Source organism: Carassius carassius, chromosome 8, assembly GCF_963082965.1.
Source record: "Carassius carassius chromosome 8, fCarCar2.1, whole genome shotgun sequence".
In the NCBI taxonomy this organism is placed as follows: domain Eukaryota; kingdom Metazoa; phylum Chordata; class Actinopteri; order Cypriniformes; family Cyprinidae; genus Carassius; species Carassius carassius.
In genome coordinates, this window is record NC_081762.1 from 5,728,215 (window position 1) to 5,748,480 (window position 20,266).

Below are 20,266 nucleotides of genomic sequence, written 5' to 3' on the forward strand. Positions count from 1 at the left end.
GTTAGAAGTACTTTTTGCGACACCTATCAATGGTGAATTTAGACATTAGTAACTATTTCTTTTTTCATGTATAAATATTCAAATATAATTATATTTCTAATTATAAACATTATTTTTGTTGTTTTTTCTGCTAAATTCTCTTCAGTTCGAAGTGCAGTCCAACTGCTAGGATGTTGCAGATGGTTTAACAACTATTAATGCTGCTAAATACTTAGATATTGAGCCTTTCCATGTGCTCTGGGATTATTGTTTTTGGCAAATGATTTCATGGGAATCAGTATAATAATTCTCTGTACTCCAGATGGCAGTGTAGGCCCAAAGAAACACACTGATCGCAGAACGCACTGCAACTCAAACACACACACACACACACACACACACACACACACAAAAACATGACATGCCACATTTCTCAACACTTTACATTCATACTGCGCTGCTCATAAAACTAAACATTTGTACTTTATCTTTTTGTTCGAATGTATGCAGGGATGATATTAGATGATTGCTGATGGATTTAACTTTATGTAGGCTATATCTATTTCGTGGCAATGTCGGGGTGAATTAATCTTTGGACCACTTTAAAATTCCAGTCTTTCAGAGTTTATTTTAAGTCTCTTTTTGTCTCTGAGTACTAAAGACAGCCGTTTTTATCAAGTGATGGAATTATTGACAGACAGTTAACAATAAACAGTAATTCTGATCTCCAAACCAGGTTCTGCATTCTGAAAAAATTTCTAAAGTTCCTCAAACTTTATCAGTCCACATTTCTGCACTCATCCTCTGCCATAGTTGCTGCTTCTACTTCCTCCTCCTCCTCTTCTTCAGCGGTTGGTGCCGTGGCTCCTGCCTTTCTCATGCTGGTCTGGTGTTCTGTCATACCCCTTTGCTCCTGTGAATCTTTAAAATGAGCATTTATTAAGCTCATTTCTGATTGGCTGAAGGCTTTGGTTAAATACTACATGTAAATGCAGATGTTTATTGAGCTTCTAAACTGGATTTTTTAATAAAATAATACAGAGCTATTTTTCACAAAAAGCAGAAATGTGCACTGAAATTTAGTAAAAACAAAAAAAACAAAAAACAAACAAAAGGCCAATAAAACACTGTACTCTGAACCCAAGATCATGTAAAATGTTAAAAACTTAAGTTTTTCCTTCTAAAAACAAGTCTTTAAAAACCCAATAACCCAAAGTCCACCTACAATTGCATAAAAAACTGTGATAATAGTGTCTAAATGTGTGCCTACAATATATTTCTCAGAAAACTGGGTTACACTTTATTTTAAGGTGTCCTTGTTACAGTGTAATTATACATTTAAAGACTGAGTAATATTAACTACATTCATTTACTATATGGTTAGGGTTTGGCTTAAGGTTACTTGCATGTAATTATGCATAATTTGTTGTTATTATAATAGTAAGTTCATGTAATGTGTAAAAAGGACACCTTAAAATAAAGTGTTACTAAAAATCTTTATCTCTTACTACTGATATAATTAACAGAATACTGTAACAGTTCACATGATTTGGTATTGTTGTTTTATCACCGTTTAATGCATCATTCAATAAAAATGCAATAAAAATAAAAGAATAAAACATTTAATTGATCACCATTAACTTTTGAAGTTGTTAAATGTATATATTATATATGCATAATAAATTTTCTTTACATTTACCACTTTAAAACTAATAGTTATAGTAGTAGAAAGTATTCAATAATATTAATTTAATATAATATTTGAGAAAGTGTGAACATAAGTTTCTCTTACTACTTTTTTTGCAAGGCTGATGTGAACGTTTAGCAGTGACCTTTTCAAATTAAATGATAAAAAAAGGAAATATAATATGGACAACGTAACATGCATGTGGAGAGGGTTCATCTGTGATGTGATATTAAGATTACCAGGTGTGCAGGATGAGGAAAGCTCCTCCCCCCCTCTCTGAATAGGCTCCTCCCCTTCCTCCTCTACATGAGGATACACACCTAATTTCTGCATTTGAGCTTCAGCCATCTGCTGCACGGCTATAAACACACGACCACAAACACACAGGGGGATTCACAAATCAGGGATCATCGAACCACGAGGGACAAACACAGGAACATACACAAACACACAGATAAAGAGGGATGGGTCTGTTTACTTTTTTAGCAAGACTTCTGCACTGTGCCGACCAGAATGGGTTTTATTTCTGCTACAATGATGGGACATGTATGGACAGGATACACCACCTGTCTTTTTACAAATAGACGATTCACAAAACAGACAAAACACACATTCAGAGAGATTATCACAGAATTTCCCCTTCTTTTGATTTCACGCATTAAAGGAATTATTTTATTCTATGGCAGAAACCATTCTTTTGGTTTCTGCCATAGAATAAAAATATAATAATATAAAAATAAAGGTAGTTTTGACTTTGTCGCACAATTCTGTGAAAAATGTGAGAATTCCAATAAAGAAACTCAGAACTGCAAGACAAATTCTGAATTACTATTATTTTTTTTCCACTCAAACATTTTTTTGTCATGAAATTGCGAATTTATATCTCAATTCAGATTATTATTTTCTTCCTTGGAATTTTGAGTTAATGAGATAATTCACAACTACCTTTTATTTTTATCCCACAGTGAAAACAAGCTTCTACAGTTTCTCATAGAATTTCCTAAGAAAAATAAATGGATCTAATGAGACAATTAAGCAATATTAGAAAAGCGGTAGTGCATGTCAAACTCAATATCACCTTGATATCAAATAGTATTTTCAATAAACACAAATACGGCCAGTTATTTTGTTTATTTTTGTTCTGTCAATGAAAATGGAACCAAAGATGAAAACAATAGAACCGTTATGTTGACAATCTAGTAATCTTGATTGTCCTCAGTGGGTCACAATCTTTGTAGTGCATCGGTCTGATGGTGAACATTTCTGATGGACGTCTGTCCTCTAAAACTGTGTGTTTGCAGCTGTATACTATCTGCTGTAATCCAGGATGATCCAGAGCAGCACAGACTCACACCCATCACAGCTGTCACCATCTCTAATCTCACACACACACACATGGTAAAATGGGAAAAACAGACTTGCAGCTTGGGAGAGCTTTTAAACCCAGGGCCGGCACAGTGCAGAAAAGTCTTCAGAAACAATGATTCAGAACAATAAACAAAACACAGATCACACATCACAGGCAAAACTACAGGCTTTTACCTTTTAATGATGGTGGCTGGTAGATATTTGGGTTGATTCGTTTTGGCTTGAGGACACCATTTTCTCCTACAACCCACTGAAGATAGCATATATGTTAAATGTACATATGATATTACACACACACACACACACACACACACACACACACACACACACACACACACACACACACACACACACACACACACCTCAACTGATTTTACATTAGACATCAAGTGTCAACCATACACAATTATTTTTAGTATATAAAAATCCTTTAAATCACACACACACACACACACACATATATATATATATCAAATATCATATTATTACAAGTATATAGGTCAAACATTATGCAAAATCATAGATTATTATAATATAAATTAATAATTACATGTATATACTTATACAATTAATTAATATTCCTATTCAATTTAATAATAATTAACAGTACAATTTTAGAATCATTGATGTGCTACTATAGGTTTTGTTACTATTTTTTAATTAGAGTTTCTTTTTTTTCTGTTTTCATTTTATTTACATTTTAGAGTTTTAGTAATTCTGTTGTTTTTGCCATTTTGTAATGTCTATATAGTCTTTAAGTTTGTAGTTTATTTAGTTTTTGCTATTTTAGTAATTAAAAAACAAACAAATTACTTTTATATTTATTTTATTTAATGTTTATATTATTTCAAGTAAGAAAATGTTTTATAGTTTTATGCAAATGGATAAACAACAGCAAGAACAAATCTTGAAATTATGAAAAATGCTTTATATATATATTAATACAATGGTTTTACTATGGTATTATTTAGCATGTATCATAGAGATACAACAGTGTATGTATATAATCTATAATACCATCACTGTATAATCACTTGGCCACAGTTGTTTATTGTAAGGGATACACCACATAAAGCTATATATAAATTCAACATCATTCATTCATCTTTTACATGCAAATATATTATGAATGTATTTAAAAACTTGAACTCCAAGGCACTCGAATTGTATAGTGAAATTAAATTTTTTCACTATACAATTCGAGTGCCTTGGAGTTCAAGTTTTTAAATATATACTATCCCATACAACCAAAGAGCACCGAGATTTCATACCCCATGCAGCACTTCTTGATGCATTCAGTGCTTTGAAATATTATGAATGTAGTTTAACCTCCAGAACTGAGGTGGCAGTGTGGTACCTGATGGGTGGAGATGTCATCCTCAGGAGATGTTTGGTCTGCTACTCTGAACAAAGTTGCAGGTGTGGGTCTTCGTCGTCGAATCTGAAAGACAAGCAGTAGAGAATTGTTAACAGGAGGAAAAAAATATAAGAAAATCATCATATTTTGCACAAGTATGAGTGAGAAGCCAGTACACTTTAACTCACAGTGATTAACAGAAATGATTACATATTACATTGGGGAAGTTGTGGCATAGTGGTTAGAGAGGGTTGTGGGTTCGAGTCTCGTGCCGGCAATACTACGCCTTAGGTGCCCTTGAGCATGTTATGTTATGTTATTTGTCTTATCTTATTACTTTTAAGTGAACCATTCTGTATTTGTATTTGTACACAGAGAACTGACTGACTAATGATCTCAAGAAAATAGCTCTTCCTCAACTAATCTCCTAGTCGAACTCTGCCATGTAAACAATCCTACATCATGGCAAAATCCTGACTGAAACCTCACAATTCTTAACTGAGAGTTCATTAAAAGAGAATAGGAGAATAGTTTGTGACCTTCACAGTTTGGTCCAAGACAGATTTCCCTCCAGGGACATTAACGTATTTTTTTGTTTTAATTACAATTGATAATTGCAGATAAATGCATTTTCACAAATCAATTGTCAAACTTATTTGAAAATGAGGCAACCAGTCAATAAGTTCGATCCCAAACTATACCCAAGTGATTTGAGCTCTGATCAAAAGAGAACCTGATTAGATTTCAGAAGAACCTTGAAGTAGAACAACAGGAGCCTTGAAGGATTACACAAGGCTTCCTTTAACACAGCAGTTCTCATCTCCAGCCTTGCAGAGTTTAGCTCCAACCCTAATCAATCACATCTGAACAAGCTTATCAAGGTCTTATGGATTACTAGAAAGTTACAGGGTAAGTTTGATCAAGGTTAGAGCTAAACTCTGTGGGGGGTTTTACACAACACCATTTTCAACTAAAAACATTTTCATTCATTATTGCCATTCCTTTCCACAATTTGGGGGCCTAAAAATGCTAACTTTGAAAAAAGAAAAGTGCAATTTGTGAAAACGATACTGTTATAATCTCTGTGTAAACTACAAAAACGCAGATTTGTGGAAAGGGTGATGTAATGCACATTACATTTTCAGTCTATAGGCATATGTGTGTATTTGCGCAGCCATGTAGTGTTTGTTTACAAAGTGATATCGCCAACTACTGGCCAGGAATGCATAATAGTGTTTTTAGTCATTTTCATGGATCCGTGTTTGTACGCAAATTTTTTCAAAAGCACAAAGAAAAAACTTCTGTTTTTGTTACATCTGTCTCTTATAAATGTATCCTTAGATAAGTACAAACTTTCACCCTAAAAAACAAGTCATAAATTGTTTATTTTTAACATGAAAGAATCTATAATGAATATAGAGATAATTAATAATCTAAAGAGTCTTTTTGAGGAATGATAAGATTCCAAGGTTTTTCCATGTTATTTTTAATAATTTTTTTTATTACAGAGAAGCACATGGTTTCTGAAGAACTAAATCATAAAATGTTATTTGTATACCTTAAAGATAGGCTGATTTCAGAGAGGCTAACAATAGCAGGCTAGCTTTAAAAGCATAAGATCCCACCCTCCCTGCAAATCACTCTCCAAAGCCACACCTCCTCCAAAACACACCAATGAGATCTTATTCACCGGCGATAAAAACATTACAGTACAAAGTGCATAATATTACAATGCTAACACCTTCCATTCTCACTCGGTCTGCAGTAGCGTAATGGAACGCACTGATGACGTACCATGTCTGCATGAACAGGATGTGTCAATGTATGCAAATACATACATTGACAGGCAGGTTAGCACAGTCTATCGTAGCCCTCGGACTGAGGGGTATGATTGGACAAACATTTTATGCCCCTACACCTTCCACAGATGATATAAATACATTTAGACCACTTAACTCAGTGATTGATTGCTATGGGGATGTGACTTTTAACCAGCTTAAATTTTTTTATTTTTTTAACCAAATCATCTACCCTGCTTTTAAAAAGGTTCTGCAGTGGAATCTAATTCAAACATTTGCTGTAGATAAAGCTTTTTTTGTGCTTTATGCATGTTAATCAGTCTACATAATGAAAAACACTGAATAAGAGTAAACTTCTTAGTGTTACCAACAAGCTCTCCAAATAAAAGACAAGAAATAATTGTGGCCCTTTTAAATATCCCACAGGCCACCTGGATGTTCTTCAGCAGCACTGGAGCAGAGTTCACAGTGCTCTGGAGGAAGCAAAGTGTTCTTTGGCAAATCCTCCTCCACAACGTGAGTGGGTAGGGTGAAACAGAAACACAGTCAAACAGCTTTTGTGTTGTTTGCTACAACTAACTTTGATGAGGTTCAGAGCACTTTCTTTCTCTTTGAAGCCAATCATGCAAAAATACATACAGATAGTTACTTCTCAGAACTCCATGCTGTCTAAAGGAAAGAAAAGAACATTCTTTCCCAGATGTTCTATTACATATGCCATGTATACACATAATTGCTAACTGACATAAAACATTGTCTCCCATCTCACAAAAAAAAAAAAAAAACCTTGTGCAATTCGCAAACTTTTCCATCTCCAGCCTTTTTCACTCTTGGATGTGCTCTCAAAACAAAACTGTCATGCATGTGTTCCTGCACCATTCAATATTTCCTGCAGTCTTAGACAATACAGTTCTTCTATTCACCGACCGTCTGATGCATATTACAAACTAAACTCTAGTCCAGCCAGCTAACTTAACACAAATTCCAAGAGTATAAGTCTGTCTGGAGACAAGGTTATATTTATAAGGTCTTTGGGCTGATAAAACCTTGAAGAGGAAATAATCAATGATTTTGCCAAGGTTTTATCAGATGCAAAGCAATATTCACATATTCATGATTTTGTTCTTTACAATAACCTGTGATGATTAGCAGTTTAATGCATCAGTGTGATGTGTAGAATAAGGTCACAGTAAGCGGTGCACTAACAACCACAAAGCAACAAGCTGAAATTACTTAGAAAACCCCTAGAAACCACAATGACACACTAAAATCAATCTGATACCCTAGCAACCACAAAGCAACATGCTAGAACCACTCTGAGCACCCTAGAAACCACACAGCAATATATTGAAACTACTTAGCATAACACATTAGAACCAATCAGAACACCCTAGCAACCAACCACATAACACAATAAAACCACTCAGAACACCCGAACAACCACATAAGAACACATTAGAACCACTTAGAACACCCAAGCCTACTGCATAAAAAAAGCCACTTAGAACACCCTAGCAACTGCATAAAACATTAAAACACCCTAGCAACTGCATAACACAAAGCAACTTGGAACAGCCTAGCAACTGCATAAAACAAAGCCACTTAGAACACCCTAGCAACTGCATAACACAAAGCCACTTAAAACACCCTAGCAACTGCATAAAACAAAGCCACTTAGAAAACCCTAGCAACTGCATAACACAAAGCCACTTAGAACACCCTAGCAACTGCATAAAACAAAGCCACTTAAAACACCCTAGCAACTGCATAAAACATTAAAACACCCTAGCAACTGCATAACACAAAGCAACTTGGAACAGCCTAGCAACTGCATAACACAGTAAAGCCAATTAGAACACCCTAGCAACTGCATAAAACAAAGCAACTTAGAACACCCTAGCAACTGCATAAATAATTAAAACACCCTTGCAACTGCATAACACAAAGCCAATTAGAACACCCTAGCAACTGCATAAATAATTAAAACACCCTTGCAACTGCATAACACAATAAAGCCAATTAGAACACCCTAGCAACTGCATAACACAAAGCCGATTAGAACATCCTAGCAACCGCATAACACATTAAAACCACTTAAAATACCCTAGCAACTGCATAACACATTAAAACCACTTAAAATACCCTAGCAACTGCATAACACAATAAAACCACTTAGAACACCCTAAAACCAAATAACCACACATTAGAATCACCCAGAACACCCTAGTAACCGCATAACACATTAAAGCCAGTTAGAACATCTTAGCAACCACATCAATTAACACCACTTAAAACACCCTAGAAACCAAATAACCACAAATTAGAATCACTCGGAACACTCTAGTAACCACTAAACTTAAAACAGCCTAGAAACCACATAGTCACACATCAGAAACACTCAGAACACCATAGCAACCGCATAACATATTAAAGCCACTTAGAACACTCTAGCAACCACATAAAATATTAAAACCCTTCTCAAAAGAACACCCTAGCAAACATGCAGCAAAAAAAAAAAAAAAACCTTAGCAGCTACATAGCAACATCTTTGCAGTTATCATGGCAGCAACACCACTCGCATTTACTTGAGGAAAGTACAGACTTCCAGTTTATATAGTTCTTTAAGTTGATGTTTTGTCTTTTTGTGGTTGACAGTCATTTTATCCTAAAAACGATGAAGTTCTTATGCTCTGACTCAAGTCACACCTCATGTTAAGTACACAAATCACATTACTGTACAGAGGAAAAGACAATATCGGCTACATCTTTGTACACGTAAAATAACTAGAGCACTCCAAATCTTTCCTGGCTTTTGGTGACTCTCTTTACACAAGGTGCAGACACGTTAAATTCATTAACAAAACAGCTGTTATGAAGACAGGCTAACAGCATTTTCTACGCAAGCAGCAAGTCCTGTGTTCCAGATGGATTTGCCATTATGATATTATGAGTCCTACTTTCCCTCAGGTTATGTTAAATATTTGTGCTTTACTTTTACACAAACAGTTACAACATTTTTCGCATTGCAGACTAGAAATGCTTATGGTTTAGAGACATTTAAAAAAATAAATTGCAAGCAACAACCTAGCTGCTCAGAGATGTACATAATAATAACAGTAAACCGAGCGACAATTATCTGAATAATATTTGAATAATATATAGTAAATGAGTGACATTTATTTGAAGAATATATAAAATATAATCAAATACATTTTAATAAATCTAAAATATATATAGACAATGTTGACAATATATATATATATATATATATATATATATATATATATATATATATATATATATATATATATATATATACTCTATACACTTTATTAAATACAGTGTGTGTGTGTGTGTGTGTGTGTGTACAATCTGATGCTGTCTGTCCCTTTGGATAAACTTAGAGAATAAAATCAGAGTCCTTGCTCATTTCTGTTTACCCACAAACACACACGGCACCAAATGTTACCTCGTGACATCAAGGAGTCTGTGTGTGTGTGTGTGTGTGTGTGTGTGTGTGTAGACAGTGGATTAACTGTAAAATCCAGAGTCTTTACTCAGTGTTTTTCACTCGTGTCCCAGAAGGCTGTATTTCTCTGCAACGCTTCAGCAGATTTCCAGTCACCGGCTGTGGAGCGTAGCTTGACCATTGTGAGATTTCAATGACAGTTTTGCACTGCTGAAATTACATAATCTCAATCTCTGGCACTGTCATCACCTCTTCATAATACAACCTGGCACTATCGCCTTATGTAATATATTATGTGCCCTTTTGCTTTTAGTTTCAAGCTATATTTAGAGTCTGAGGCCATATTGGATATCGGAGATTTAAAATGTAGTTAAAATCTGAAAATCAGAAATTTCTGCACTGTTTCTAAGTCACTTATATGCTACGTGAATCACTCTCAAAGCTGGAAACAATGAGCATTATAAATTATGTTTATGTGCCGTTGTCAGTAATGCAAAATGAAACGCACCAAATACTAAAATTCATAAAATGTAAATGTATTTGTCAACGACTCACTCAAATCGTTTTAATTTAGAAGTAAAAACTTTGTTTAAAATAAAAATCTACATCCAGTCTGTTATAAAAACAAATTAAATCTATACTCATTAATATCAAATAAAATCTATATCCAATCTATTATGGAATTTAAAACAAAAATCTACATTGTCTATTATAAAATCTACATATGTTCTATTGTAAATTTAGACAATTATTATAAAAAAATCTAATCAAATATACATACTATCTACTATAATTTAAATAAAATCTACACCTATTTTATTATAAATTAAGATATAGTCTGTTAAATCTGTTATACGAACTATTATACAAATAATCATAATACAATTAAAAAACCTACATTAAGTTTATCAAATAAAAAAATGGCACAGTCTATTATACAAAAAAAAAAAATCTAAACCTATTATACATTAAAATGAATAAAAAGTAAAATAAAAAGTTTGCTCAATTTGTAAATGCTTTTATCCAAAGCAACTTACATTCCACTTTTATAGGGACAGTCCCCCTTGAGTGACCTGAGGTCAAAGACTGAAAGTTCACTGCTGATAGAAAGCAAACCAAACCAACAAGCTCATGCCCAACCTATGCTGCAACCACCGCACTACACCATGAATGACAGATCCCACAGGCTAACCCAAAACCAACAAATAACAGCAATGCAGCAGTGCTTCAAACTGCCTAAAAATAAATAAAAAATGGCAGTGTGTGGAACTCAACAACATGTCACAGTCTGTCAATAGAGCTTCAGTTGTATTGGACCCAGAACATTCCTCTAGTTGATCAATACTTTACTGTCTTTCTAATCTAGAAGCAGCAGGAGCTGTTTAGTCTAGTGGCTTGTGTGATGACCCTGTGCATTTTTAGGTCATAGGTAAACAGACAGTAATCAATGACCCCCTAAGTGTCCTTTAGGTAAATACTCTCACAACTTCTCACAATCAGATGAATGTCTGACAGCTCTTATAGCAATCTATAGTGCCTCGGGATTAGAGAGCACAATAATATAGTGACATTTACCCTTGGAGAGATTAATCAAAAGAGAAACGATAATCCTGTTGTCATTCTTTCTAGAATCACTGGCTTAAATGTATAGCAGCAAATCAGAATATTAGAATGATTTCTGAAGGATCATGTGACACTCAAGACTGCAGTTATGATGCTGAAAATACAGCTTTGCATCACAGGAATAATTTACATTTTAAAACAGTTGATCAATGTATTTCACAATATTACTATTTTACTATAAATAAATGTAGCCTTGGAATGCGTTAGAAGCTTCTTAGAAAGCCGTTAAAACTAAAATGGTAGTATACTGTAGTTTAAAGGAGTTCAGTAAAACACTGGCTTACATTTATATGTGCTTGTATTAGATGTTTCCTAGAGCAGTGTTTGTCTAAATCGCTCTCTTATATAAACCACTCATCATGTTTTTATCTCGTACACCATTGTTTTTTCCTGTTTACTTGAACTCATAGTTGCTACAATGAAGTGCATCGTCTTTTCACTGTGTGATGCACATAAAATGATATCAAGTGTATTTTGGATGAGTGTAACTTGAGGCACAAACTCATATTTCGGACATATACAGTAGATCTAAAAAGATCTAAAGTGGATGAAAACCTTTTATAAAAGTTTTCCTAAAACCAAAATGCATTCTTTTCTTAGGACGACTTTTCTGATCTACTTCAAATGTTGGCTACTGTATTTCATATGTCTTATAAGGGAGACCAGATCTAGTTTTCACACTTTTTACTTCATTGCCTTGAAGTCTTGACTACAGCAAAACTATTAAACTTTTCCACCATTACTGACAGGGGAAAAATACAATTCATAAAACCCAGTAGCAGGGCATGTTGTCAAGGACAACTTCACCATGTGACCGCATCACAAATAAAACAAGGTGTTAATTTTTCCATTTATCCAACTTTTTGTGTGTGTGTGTGTGTGTGTGTGTAACAGACATTGATTTCAGCATTATAATGAAATTCAGATCTAGGATGATGAAGTTCCCTGGGTGTTTTATCCCCTTTGGGACATCTTAAGTTAAACTGTGCTGCCGTGTATATATATATATATATATATATATATATATATATATATATATATATATATATATATATATAGAATCCAATGTCTGGATCAGCGTAGGCTGTACTTCATCTAGTGTGTACCTTAAATAAGATAAAGGTGAATAGGTGAAGAAATGAAACGGGTTACTAGTTCACATCTCAATGTCTTCAGTGATCTCTGTTCTTTAGAGGTCCTTGTTACAAAAGTAGCTGAAGGTTTCGCAGGCAATTATAAAAACTAGGACGGAGAAGTAGCAACCCTGATTTCTGTTAAAATATGAAGTTAAGAAGTGGCACGCAACCCTGTCTAAGTCATTTGTGGTGTCCGCACAGTACAAAAATCATTTTCTTTGCATTCTTGGTAACACTTTACAACACAGTTCCATTTGTTAACTATATTTAATGCATTAACTAATATTATTGAGCAATACATTTGTTACAGTATTTATTCAGCTTGGTTAACGTTAGTTGGAATCAACATTAAGATTAATAGATGCTTTAAATGTATTTTTTATTGATAGTTAATGTTAACTAATGTAATATTAACAAATGAAACCTTATGGTAAAATTTTACCCAATCTAAAATCACTTGAAAACTTGATGTCTTGAGTTTGTAGAATTTACATTTCTTGTTTTAAGCATTGATCACGAGTCTAATAGATCACAAATACAGTAAAAACAATACTATGGTGGAATATTACAATATAAAATTACTTTTTTTATTGGAACATTTTAAAATGCAATTTATTTCTGTGATGCAAAGCTGAATTTTCAGCAGTCTTTACTCGATCCTTCACAAATCATTCTAATATGATGATTTGCTGCTCAAGAAACATTTCTTATCATTATCGATGCTGAAAACGATTGTGATGCTTCTTATTTTTGTAGAAACTGTGATAAATTCACACTGAATAGAAAACAGCATTTATTTGAAATAGAAATCTGACTTATATTATACATTTCTTTACTATCAATTTTGATGAATGTAATGCTTCCTTGATGATATATATGGATATATCTGATTTGCTACTTAGCTGAATGCATAATTTTGAAACCTGGCCGGAAGATTCAGTTAGAAACCAGAGAAACCAGAGGCTGTTCCACAGACGCTGCTGGACTGTCTCCATGAGCCACAAATACGATTAAAGAAGGAGAAGCTGATGTACACATCATCAAATGCAGTGTTGGGAAAGTTCACTTTCTACATGAACTAGTTCAAAGTTCAATTCACAAATTTAAAAAAAGAACTAGTTCAGTTCATAGTTCAAACTACAAAATTTTGAACTAAAGTTCACAGTTCCAAAAATGAACTAGTTCATAGTTCTTTTTTCCCATAAGTTGCAGCGAGCTATTATTTTTCAAAATTATTGCCACAGCCCATATAGAATCACAGACCGCAATTATTTTATCAGTTTTAACAATGAAGCTATGCGTCAGATTTCATCTTCATATCCAATTTTGAATCCTTATCCAACCAGGGTTTACATTAGCATTGAGGGGACAGCATTTCCCCATTGTTGCTTTAATGCTTTGTCTCCCATTCTCACCGACCTTGTCATAAACATCATAAAATTATTTTAAATGATCATACGCCTTCTTGCTACATGCTGCTGTCGTTTGCTGTTTTTTTTTTATTATTTCCAACATTGTACATGTAATAATACAATATAAACAAATATTTCACACTCACATATAATACTCATTATGTATTACTTAAAAGGAAGGGAAAAAAAATAAAACAAAATAGAAACAGAAAGAGGTATAGCCTACTTGTATAATCAAAATACAGAGGAGGAGTTTAAATCTTTGTAGATGTCCATAGTTCTGGTTGCTTTTCGGTTGGAAAGTCCTTGCAATGTTTCAAAGTAAATCTTCATGTCAGCCTTAAAATGGAAGATGTTGGGTATCCTTTCAGACCATTTACATTTGTGTATATAGAACTTACCAAGTAATATAATAAGATTTAACATAAAAATGTAACTCTTTTCTATATCCTTTTTGTCATAATAAAAAATAACATCTTTTCTCTATGAGAATTTTAAATCCACTTAACCTTCCACACAAAAAATTCCACATCAATCCAAAAGAATTTAACAAAGATACATTCAAAGAAAAGATGCAAAATAGTTTCAGTATCCTTTTTGCAAAATGCACAAGATTCAGGAAGGTCATTTTTATATCCTTTTAGGAACTGGTTTGTTGGATATATTTTATGTATAATTTTAAAGTATATTTCATAAACTTTATTATTGATACAATATTTGTTATTATAAGTCCAAATCAATCTCCAATTAATATTTTCAAAATGGTCATTCCAAAAGTATTTATTTCGAGGTGTTGCAGGGCAATGAATTAGGCATCTGAAAAATGTATTATTACATTTCCTATCTTTAATATCAACACCATTTAGCAAAACCTGTTTTTTAAACATTGATTGCCTAAAAGGTTCACTACTACCTCGCAACTACATGCTGCTGTCGTTTGCTGTTTTTTTTTTGATGACGCTTCACGCAGGCGGCGGACGGCGGTGCGACACTGGTGGCTGGTGTTGCCAGATTGGGTGTTTTTCCGCTACATATTAATACCCGTTTACGGTGTGTTTTAGCCGGGTTTTCGCCTGGAAGGCTCTATAGAAATCTGGCACCCTATTGAACGAAGTTAACCTGAGAGAGCGTGCCGTTCACAGACACCAGATTGAACGAGTTCACAGTAACGTTCATCAGGCATTAATACAGCACGTTCAGTTCACGTTCGCCCAAAATATGAACGAGTTCATGAACTATCGTTCAATCAACGCGTTCAGGCACAACACTGATCAAATGATGTCAGAAACTACCTTAGATTTCTATTTAAGACAAAATGATCCGATGTTCTTCATTTCATTGAAGCTCTTTGGATAATTTGAGATCAGGCTAGAGAAGATGATCATCAGGTTTTGTTCATGTAACAGCCATCCATTCATGAAATCTAGCACCAACAAACACAACACATGTGTGCGTCCATCTCAAGAGGAGGCTTAAAGGTCACAACGTCCTTTCCATACAGAACATTACACTTGATTTTAAATGAATGGTTCATGCAATAATTGAAAATTCTGTCACCATTTTCTCACCCTCATGTAGTTTAAAACCTATGAACGGCCAGATTTGTGAACAAGTCATTCAGAACAAATTTGTGAACTAGATCAGTCAACTCAAAAATTGAAAAAATATATAAAAACTCGAAAAATAAATAAAAGATTCATAAATCTATTTAGAAATCTTTTACATTATTTTTTACGTTTGAAATGATATAATGGTGATTTTTGACATTTTGGTGTGAAATGGAGACAGGGTTATTATAGTTAACTACAAATTAAACCTGAAACTAAAATGTAAATAAAAAATAAAAAAATTATAATATATATATATATATATATGCTCAATTACATAAACTTTATGTACTTAAGCTAGTTTGATGTACTAAAATCAATATACTAAAAATAACAAAAACAAATAAATACAATTAAAAGGTAAAATATAAAAATAAAAGCTGATTCAAGACAATAAATATAGTGCATCCATGATACTAAAAACGGACTGTTTGCAGTGGAGACATTTTACAAATCTTCTCTTTTGGTATTCCATTAAAAAGTCAATTTAGCGAGTAACTAATGCATGGATGTTTATTTTTGTTTGAATAATATCTTCACCGAATAAATGTGTTTACATATTTGCTATAGAGTGCAGACGTATTGGGTTTCTCTTCCTCGCACCTCTTTTAACTTGTGTCTCGCGAGGATGATTCGCTGGCCTATCTCTGCAGCAGCACAGTACAGAACAGCTCCCCGACCCACTTTGTTAAGACTAAAATTACAACACCAACAGGACAGGGAACTGGTCCAGGATGACAAACACACACAGTCTTTCATCTGTACTCTCAGAGATCCAGAAAAAAAGAAATTCAAAGTCATCCGTGCACATCTTTATCTCAAAAAAGTATGTGCAATGCAACTGAAGGCCAAAATCAATAATGGACTTAGAAACATGCAGATGAACATGGTGCAGTTTATCCACTGCATGCAGAGGCAATAAAACCACATCCTGGTATCCAGAACATCAACTCACCCCAGTCCAGGTCACACACCGTTTACCATTTCCAGGACAGATTTATAGCCTTAAAACTTCGCTTTTTATGAGCGTGCTCAGTGAGTGTGTAGGGTAAACATAACTCCAGGTCAAATTTGACCCCAAAATTAAAAGGAAAATTTAGAAATATTTTTTTCATAAATAATATGAAGCCTATTTCTCGGACCATTAAGGTTGTTTTGCATTTTGGCATTACTTTAATGACAAATAAGCACATTTCTTCCAGGATGTCCTTTATTGTCATTAGATTGACATTTCTGTAACTTTTTTTTATTTTAAAATGGTACTTTTTTATTATTATTATTAAAATAGCATGAATAACAAGTTGTATACTTTTTTGTAATTTCCCTTACTTTCATTTGACTTCCTTTTGTATTGTTACAGAACTTATTTTTTAATCTTCATTTTAAAGTGCCCCTATTAAGGATTTTGAAAATGACCTTCCATGCAGTGTGTAACACCGCTCCAAATGAATGATAACATCCTGCAAAGTATTAAATCTGAAAGTGCTCCATACAAAGTTATTGTCTCTCAACAGAAACTTGACTCTGAATCATTGAAACGAGTCGTTCTTAAAGGGATCCCTGGGATTGAAGACTTGTATAGCTTAATGTATATATGTAGTGGAAAACCCATTAAAGCTTTTTTATTAAAAAAAAAATCACATAGTTTTATACATATTTTGGACTGTGGGGAGCCATTATTCTGATGATGAAAAATGGACGAAAAAAATACCTGTGAGCTACCTATTGCAGTTAAGTCGGAATAGACAACTCAGAAAATAAAATACTGATATGATGACTACAGCTACTGAAAGAGTACTGAAACATCCTAACAGGATGGCATAGCATTTCTTATCTCAGCCATTTGTAAGCTGTTTCAGTAGCTGTGGTCCACTAGAAAGTGGAAGTGAAAAAAGCGGGTCTTTAGGAAGTTTTATTCGTCCACATGCATCTTCCCATTCTTTTCTACTCTTTTTATCGCTAGGAAATCAGTGAAGTCTTATATTGCTTCTCTTGTTGCCCTCCGATTGAAAATTACAACCCAAAGCCACGCAATGTGGTATAATATCAGTATTTTATTTTCTTGAATTGTGTATTCGGAGTTGTGTCGTGGTAAAAAGCGTCAGGAGCTCGCCGAGTTCAACCATTTGACGTCATCAACGCAGAATGTACTGTGCACATAAAATAATGGCGCCCCCATAGTGTAAAAACGATGTTTATTTTTTTTTAAACAACACACATCTTTCGTGGGTTTTATATTAGATATTTCAATAAGAGACATAATTTATATCAAGCTATAATTGCCTTAATACCCGGGGATACCTTTAAAACAAACCCCAAGCCATTTCCTGTTGACGTCAACATATTGCCCGCCCACTTGGTCTTTTAGCGTTGGTCTGGATGAAAATGCAAATTCATTCTTTGCCACTAGATGATGCTTTTGGAGCGGTAAAAATAGCGGTTTCTAAATGCTGCTTTATTACAGGCATGATGAAATAAAAGTGAGACCAACAGGGCCAATCACTGCATATTCACGCTTCACGTAAAGGAGGGGTTTGGAAAAATGAATCATTAAACTAATTGGTTGGGAGTCGTTGAGCAAATAAGGTAAAAATAAATGCATATTTAGAGACAATGAAAGTGTTTTTTTTACCTTGCATGCATGTCAACCTGTTTTTGGGGACTCCCAAAACAAATTTTTAACCTTTCATTAACCCTAACCCTATAGGGGCACTTTAAATATTAGATTTTTTAAAGATTTGTAATTAATTATTTTTTTTAAATAAAACATCATACATAGAATAGCATACACAAGTAATACATTTGTATTGCAAGTTGTGCATTTATATTTTTTGTCATTTCGATTATACTCAGATTCTAATTCATGTAACATTAAAAGATTTTTTTTTACATTTTAATTTTTTTTTACAATTAAAATAGCATAAATAAAATAACTACAATACAAATGAAAATATATACATTTTTTACATTAGAGTAATTCCATTTTTTTTTTTGCGTCAAATTCATGAAAACGTCCCAATATATATATTTTTTTTAAATACTAAAAACAAGCCTCTTCTGTTTTAAGTAAATCTGCAAATTTTCAAGTTTCATTATGCACGCTGACTTCAAAGTGACTTTAAACCGCTTCACCAGGATAGCTCAGGGCCCAAAGGGGTCATTTCTAGCAGTCAGCATGTGTGTGTGCGAAAGTCATACCATCTCAACCTGCCGAGGGTCCAGCTGAGTCGGTTCTGTTGGTGGGACGGCGAACTGGATTTTCCTCCTTTCTTTGGGTTCCACGGGGCCCTCTGAGGGACTTGAGGGATCCATGATGTGCTTTCGTCCTCTGTTGGTCTCACAAATATCCCTGGAATCTACCTTTGCCTGTCTCAACATACATATGAACACACACACGTGGCGTCCTCCAGGCAGCTTTCTTCAGTGCGCTCTCCTCTCTCCTCAGCTCTTCTCTGATTTGTCTCTCTGTTGATCCTCTCAGATATGCCAGCGGCCTCTGTTTTCCTTTCTCTTATCAGTGTGACCTTTGGTTTTCTCCCTCTCACAGTGTTTGGAGTCGATGTTGGAGTCCTTATATCAGCCGGAGGACGGAGAGGGGCGGAGCTCAGAGAGAGGATGGTACACTCGTGTGTTTTAGGGGGGTGTGCTGACGTTGATTTCTAATCAGAAAAAAAAGAGATAATCTCATCCAGCTGGCTGAGCCTCTTTTGGCCTCTATTTGTGAATAGAAGATTAACAAAGAGCAAGAGACATATAGAGAGAAGGCAATGATTCATGTCAGCAACCAGTTTCAATGAATACTTCAGTTTTTGAGATTCTAAATAGCTGTTGATGTTGACAGTCATCAGGAGTGACACTGATTTGATGCTTAATACTGCATCAATAACTTGTCCAACTACAGTGGCTCCGACTTAGAGATATTACATCAAAAAATGTAAATCCTTTCATCATTTACATGTCACCCTAACACTGTATGACTTGCTTTCTCTGTATTCTGTAACACAAAAGGCGATAACTTGGATGATGTTTAATACAATGTCAACCAGATATTTTAAAAGTGACAAGTTTCTACATGCCCTTTTGAAAAACATGTGTGTAAAAATGCATCTGCATTAAAACACATTTTAAATAATGTTTGGCATGTTGTGAGTATAACAGATGGTTTTCAAATAATTCTGCATAAGTTTTAAAATCAGGAATCATTCAATGTTGTTATTGTAAAAAAAACTAATAAAAAAGTTTTTTGATTAATTGAAATAAAGCACAAAAACGACAAATTAAATTACTAAAAATATATATTTTAACATTTCTAAAAGATAAACATCAAGACATTTAGAAAAACACAGTTGCTAAAACTTACAATAAAAATGAAACCCGAAAATATTAAATTAAAAGCTGGTTAAAAACTTAATAAATACAATAAAAGAATGTAAATTAAATACTAAAACAGCAGTGGACGATTAAGCAACTGAAGCAACACTTGAATGGTTTTGTGACGCAAATGCACACCTGGGCAAGTTACATAAATAAAGCCATTATGTTGAGACTGTTCCTTAAGAACTATAGTATGACTAACTAGCAGTTAACCAAACGGTAATCAGACTGTTCAGTATCAAATTAAACCAATCTAGGCCATGTTTTTATGTAACTGACTTAAAAAGTTGTGAACGGTCTTAAACTTGTGAGACTGCTGGTGTCTTTCTTTCAGCAATAATAATAGAACAACCCTTCAAGGTATATGTGCAGAAGTTCCACACTCTTCTCCATCAGGACACATTCCTCTCTCAACACAATAACACTCGGGTCCACTGCACAGAAGACTTACTAGC

General features: G+C 34.1%; 1 protein-coding gene and 1 long non-coding RNA gene across 3 annotated transcripts in view; one reads left to right on the forward strand and one right to left on the reverse strand.

Moving 5' to 3' along the window:
* LOC132145069 (uncharacterized) overlaps positions 1–19,087 on the forward strand; it is a 38,411-nt gene extending 19,324 nt beyond the window's left edge. Inside the window, exons 4-5 of the long non-coding RNA XR_009434430.1 lie at positions 6,617–6,714; positions 18,985–19,087. This is a non-coding gene — a long non-coding RNA (uncharacterized LOC132145069). The remainder of the gene's footprint in view (positions 1–6,616; positions 6,715–18,984) is intronic.
* LOC132145068 (protein phosphatase 1 regulatory subunit 1B-like) lies at positions 588–19,071 on the reverse strand. Of its 2 annotated transcripts, XM_059555781.1 has the most exons (5): positions 18,636–19,065; positions 4,392–4,475; positions 3,209–3,284; positions 1,906–2,025; positions 588–900 (listed from the first exon to the last, which is right to left on the reverse strand). In XM_059555781.1, the coding sequence occupies exons 1-5, from the start codon at positions 18,813–18,815 to the stop codon at positions 758–760; spliced, it is 603 nt and encodes a 200-aa protein (XP_059411764.1). In that variant the 5' UTR covers positions 18,816–19,065; the 3' UTR covers positions 588–757. The 2 variants fall into 2 exon arrangements, with proteins under 2 accessions (XP_059411764.1, XP_059411765.1); XM_059555782.1 differs by lacking the exon at positions 1,906–2,025 and having other exon boundaries at positions 18,636–19,071.
* Positions 19,088–20,266: the final 1,179 nt, after the last annotated feature.